A 5,502-nucleotide genomic window follows, 5' to 3' on the forward strand; every position below is an offset into this window, starting at 1 on the left:
AAAAGAAAACTCTTTTCCCACTACGTCGGTCCGATCCTTCATGCTTTAATATTTTTCAGCTCATTTTGTTACGTTTTTTTAGCAATAGTGATGACCTATCGTGTTTTGCTTACTTCACTTTATCGTGCACCTGTTATCCTCTATTGCTATAAGTGTTATTATATGTAATTTTATATATCATCATTTAAAACAAACGAAAAAAAATTACGTATCGTGTTTTTTCTGTGCTAAAATTTAAAGTTTTAATTTTTGTAATTTTTATTCACTTTATTAACCGTTATGTCAAATCTACATATATTGGTATGGAATTTTACATGTTTTTTAAAAAATAGAATTGAGCTGCCTGTGTCATCAATGGTGGAGTAACGTTAGTGTTTTGTTTTTTTCACCTCATAGAAGTGTGAACTGAAGAGCACCGCTGGGTAGCACCATTCAGGTGACAACGTATGTCATATGGCGGAGAATACGGGAATAAGTGTAGAAACAAGCGGCACCAGGTTTTGTTTTGGTGGTTTCTTCTCTCTTTTTAAAAAAAAACTTTTCAAAACCACCCTTATCAGTTATCTCTCTCTCTTTCTTTATTTCAAAGTTTCTCTCTCTTACTTAACAACAAAATTAAACCTCCCAAAAAAACAAAAACCATTTGAACTTATCTGCAACAAAAAGTAGCAAACTCTTATGAGAACTTCCCAGAACCGTCCACAAGAGTTAGTAGCGATAATAAACCGTGGTGGGTTGTTTTTATTTATGAATTCTGACGATCTTAGTTTGTTGTTTGGTGAGTGCTTTTTGCACTAATACAGACTACAAATGTTTGTCTTGTAAGAAGAAAAAAAAGGAGTTGTACTGTTCTATGTTCCCAAGTTCATCACTTCTTTGGTTTTGCCGGAATTCTACTTCCACTCTCCACTTTCCTGTTCGTATTTAGAGTTAGTGTTACAAATTAATTTCATCCTTGTATAGGTATTTTAAGTACTTAAATTGTACAAGTTGTGCTTTAATACAGTATTTAATTAGAGTGTACTGTATTGAATAATCAAGAACCAGGAAGAGTCGCTTTCACTTGACTAGATTTGTTATTAGCGAGTACTAATTATTTAGAGAGATGCCCTAGGCTAGCAGCAGATGGTTTATGTTGCAAAGCCCACTTGCATATTTGATACTACAAGGTGGTGTGGGGGTAAGAGAGAAAGAAAGGGTCCCTTTTGCTTCCTCTAAACCTAGCTTGCTTCCTTAATCAGTTACAAAGCTACTCTCTTCCTTATCCGTACGCAGAGTATCTCTGCCCATTCTCTCTCTCCCTCTCTCTCTCTCTCTAAACTTCTCTTTTTCTCAAACCCTCTTCTTCTTTTTTACCTTACTTCGTATATAACGAAAGGAAGGCTTTTCCTTTTTCTTGCTACCTTCAAGTTGTAAAAATCAAGAAACAAAGATGAAAAGAGGATTAGAGTATCATGGTAGGCAAGATTTGGAGGATGGATTAGAGAATGTTATGGTTGTTATGGATGATATTCAAAGCCAGCACCACCACCAGCAGACTACTGAATTTGTACCTATGGAGGAAGAACAAGTACTTGGGGCTATTGTGGGTGACACTGAGATTTTTCTTAATGAAGATGGTAGTCATTCACATCATCATCATCATCATCTTGATGTGAATGACACTTCCATTTTTTCCACCGACTTCCTCCCTCTCCCTGATTTCCCATGCATGTCTTCTTCTTCATCAACTTCTTCAGCCCCTACTGCTCTTTCTAAGCCTTTTCCTACTTCCTCTTCATCGTCTTCGGCTTCTTCTTCTAATTCTGCTTCATGGACAGTTCTTAAATCCGACGCAGAAGAAAATGTTCACAAGAAAATCCAACCACCAGCTTTGTCATCCACCACTTCAATGGAATTAAGTCTCCCTCTGCCAGAAGATGATGTTGATTGCTTAAACGTTATGGAAGATCTTGGATACATGGATCTTATCGATGGAAATGAATTTTGGGATCCTTGTACACTTTTCCAAACTGATAATCAAAATCCACAAGATTACAACATGTCAGATCAGTCATTCCAAGTCTCACAAGATCATCAGCAGAATCAAGAAAGCAAACCGCAGTTTGAAGAAGGTGATGATGATCCAAATGATGGGCTGAGTTTTTTCACAGGTAACGGCGAGCTAGCTGTTATCTTCTTCGAGTGGCTGAAGCAAAACAAAGACTACATATCTGCGGAAGACATGAGGAGTATTAAGCTCAAGCGTTCCACTATAGAAAGTGCTTCGAAACGCTTGGGCGGCACCAAAGAAGGGAAGAAGCAGCTGTTGAGACTCATACTTGAATGGGTTGAACAATACCAACTGCAAAAGAAACGAATGAAAGAAGAAGCAGCAGCTACTGCCGCCTCTGATTCTCAGTGTCAGTATCAAGAGTCTCAGCTTCATGATTCGAACCCTAACCCGAACCCCAGTTTCCAGTATAATAACGCTGTTGCATCTGATCCAAGTTCTTGCTTCTATCCTTCGCCATGGATGCCAACTCCCTCTCCTTATATCCCCGGCCCCGATCCCTTTTTCTCGACTCCTATGGCGCCGGGTTACGCAGGGGATCCTTACTCTAATGTACCTTCATTTACAAATATGGAGTATCAGACCATGGAATCTGCTCAATCCTGGCCTCCATCGCAATTCTCCGCGATGGAAGCTTCTCAATACAATCCATATCCTGAAAATGAAAATAACCTCGCCACTAATGCTAATCCTCAGGGTTCTTTCAGTCAATATCCTTACCAACTTTACGATGGGAATGGCGAGAGATTGGCGAGGTTGGGCTCATCTGCTACTAAAGAGGCTAGGAAAAAGAGAATGGCTCGGCAGAGGCGATTACCGTCGCACCATTATCGCCACCACAGCCATCAAACTCAACATCAGAGCCAAAGTAGTGACCAAAGTTTAAGGTTAAGTGGAGAGAATTGTACAATGTCTCCAGCTAATAATCCTGGGAATTGGGTATATTGGCCTTCTGCTGCTCCGTCACCAATGATGATGGTTCCACCACCTGAGGCACCACAGCCACATCCTATTACCGAGAGGCCCGGGATGCAACCTCAGAACCGTCAAAAGCATGCTTCTTCCGCAGACAAGCGATCACAGGTTTGTTTCTTTGTTTCGCCACATTTAATTTCTATATACTACAATGTATAACTATCATGTCACCTGCATTTCAATTTATGTAAATCTATTTCTTTTTTAGTCCATGCCAAAAAGAATAACTTCTTTCTCTATTTGAAAACAATTTAGCTTTATACAATGATTTATAGCCACACAAAATATATGTGACTCATTTACACCACAAGTTTAAAAGACTAAATCTTTACACGGTTCATGTATATAACTTATAAGACTAAATCTTTTTCCCATGGCTTTTGTATATTGATCGTTTGACAGGGTATTTTTTTTTCCTGATTACTATTCTTACTTTTTTATAGACTGTTTCTAGGTTGACCTATGTGACAAAATTTATACTATGGAAGTATATAAATTAAACTCTGTCCTGTTGGTTTTTATATATGATTGTTTGACATAAAGATGATCTATGTATGTGCTCAACACTAAATTTTATGTGGTGGTTCTCTAAATAGGGTTGGAAATCGGAGAAGAACCTGAAGTTCCTATTACAGAAAGTGCTGAAGCAGAGCGATGTTGGCAATCTTGGAAGAATTGTGCTGCCAAAGGTGATTTATTTTTGTTGTCATGGATTTTGATCTATATTCATTTCAGGTTCTTATGTAATACGATTAAGGGAGTTCTAAATTTTGTTAATGTTAATAAACAGAAAGAAGCAGAATCGCACCTCCCAGAACTTGAATCAAGAGATGGAATTTCAATTCCTATGGAAGATATTGGAACTTCTCGTGTTTGGAACATGAAGTATAGGTGTGTAGACTCGAATTTATAAGAGTTGTCGTCGTTAGTCAAGTAAATATTTGGGGACATTGCTCCTCCACTCAGTTTCTAAATTTTCCCTTTTTCTGTTTGGGTTTCAGATTTTGGCCAAATAACAAAAGCAGGATGTACCTTCTGGAGAACACAGGTAAGAACACATTCTTTGCTGTAATTAATAAGGCTTATAGAAATTTATCTGTAATTACCTTATACTCAAGTGACACGACTATGCATAGAATTCAAACTCGTTAAAAATGTATATGACTTATGCTTCAGGAGATTTTGTTCGAGCTAATGGACTTCAAGAAGGAGATTTCATCGTAATATACGCAGACACCAAGTGTGGCAAATATGTATGTACACATTTATCTTCAAATCCATCAGTTATATTAGTCACATTTGATCTAATTTAATCTCCTCATTAATTGAATTAACATTGTTGAATGATACATCAGTTGATACGGGGAGTAAAGGTGAGACAAAGTGGACCAAAAGCAGAAGGAAAGAAACCGGCAAAGAAAAACGTTCGTAATTCGTCTTCTGCAGTTGCACTGATGAAGCAACTGGTGAAGTAGTAAAATTTTACACCCCTCCCTATATGAAGCAAATGAGCGTGTTGGAGATTACTGCTATTGTACCCTACATATGTTGGTATAAATGTGTAAACCCGAATTTTGTGCAGATGGTACTCTCACATGCAAAAGCTTCAATTTGGTGGACATGTTTTAGGGGGGGTGTAATTGTGTAGAGGTATGTAAGTGTTGTAATCTGCGTGTTTCGCAGAGTGTTTTATTAAGTGTCTCTAATTACCATATTTGTAATCATAAACACTGTTGTATGTTTGCTGCTTCTGCCTGCTAATAAGACCTTTTTTCATCTCAAATTCGATGTGGTGGACAATTCATGTGGATAAGTTGCAATGCTGAATCTCGAAAAATCTTGGAAAAATAACATATACCATATTTTCAAGAAGCGCCCTTGAGAATTGCCATATTCTTTTATAGGCGATCATCAGGATTTGCAAAAATATGGTAATTGCTAGAATTTTTCCTATGAGAAAATTCTGATAGCGTGCTTTAAATCTCTAGCAACGACTTTAAAATTCTGGCAACGGGGTTATTTTTTCCAAAAAAAGGTAACAAGGTTAAAATATAAACCGTAATTTTAAAAAGGTTCATCTGTCGTAATTTCTTGTTTGTATAAAGCTAAAAAGAACAACATTCATTTTAAAGGCCTAACCGAGATGTTAAGAACAAGACTCAAAATTATTTTGGAAATGGGTTAAGATAAACCGTGGCATGATTTAAAGAAAATGGTGATATTATATGGCTAGGACATTTTGAAGTAGGGTAGGGAGTTTTTGGAGGGAGGGAGCTGATGATCTGTCGGAAACAGCCTCTCTACCTTAGGGTAGGGGTAAGGTTTGCGTACAAACTACCCTTCCAGATCCCACTAATAAAATTATACTGGGTTGTTGTTGTTGTTGTCATTTTGAAGCAGATATAAGTAGTTAGATTTGATTCAATGGTTGGTCAAGATTGTGAGCATCTAATTTTTCACATGCTCTAATTTCT

The 5,502-nt window shown here is 37.5% G+C and overlaps 1 protein-coding gene across 1 annotated transcript; it reads left to right on the top strand.

The window, feature by feature from the left end:
• Window positions 1-567: 567 nt before the first annotated feature.
• On the top strand, window positions 568-4,802 carry LOC104118901 (B3 domain-containing transcription factor ABI3-like). Its single transcript, XM_009630287.3, has 6 exons — window positions 568-3,136; window positions 3,625-3,717; window positions 3,819-3,919; window positions 4,030-4,076; window positions 4,205-4,281; window positions 4,384-4,802. The coding sequence occupies exons 1-6, from the start codon at window positions 1,433-1,435 to the stop codon at window positions 4,501-4,503; spliced, it is 2,142 nt and encodes a 713-aa protein (XP_009628582.1). The 5' UTR covers window positions 568-1,432; the 3' UTR covers window positions 4,504-4,802.
• Window positions 4,803-5,502: the final 700 nt, after the last annotated feature.

The sequence above is a fragment of the Nicotiana tomentosiformis genome, chromosome 1 (genome assembly GCF_000390325.3).
Source record: "Nicotiana tomentosiformis chromosome 1, ASM39032v3, whole genome shotgun sequence".
Classification (NCBI taxonomy): Eukaryota; Viridiplantae; Streptophyta; class Magnoliopsida; order Solanales; family Solanaceae; genus Nicotiana; species Nicotiana tomentosiformis.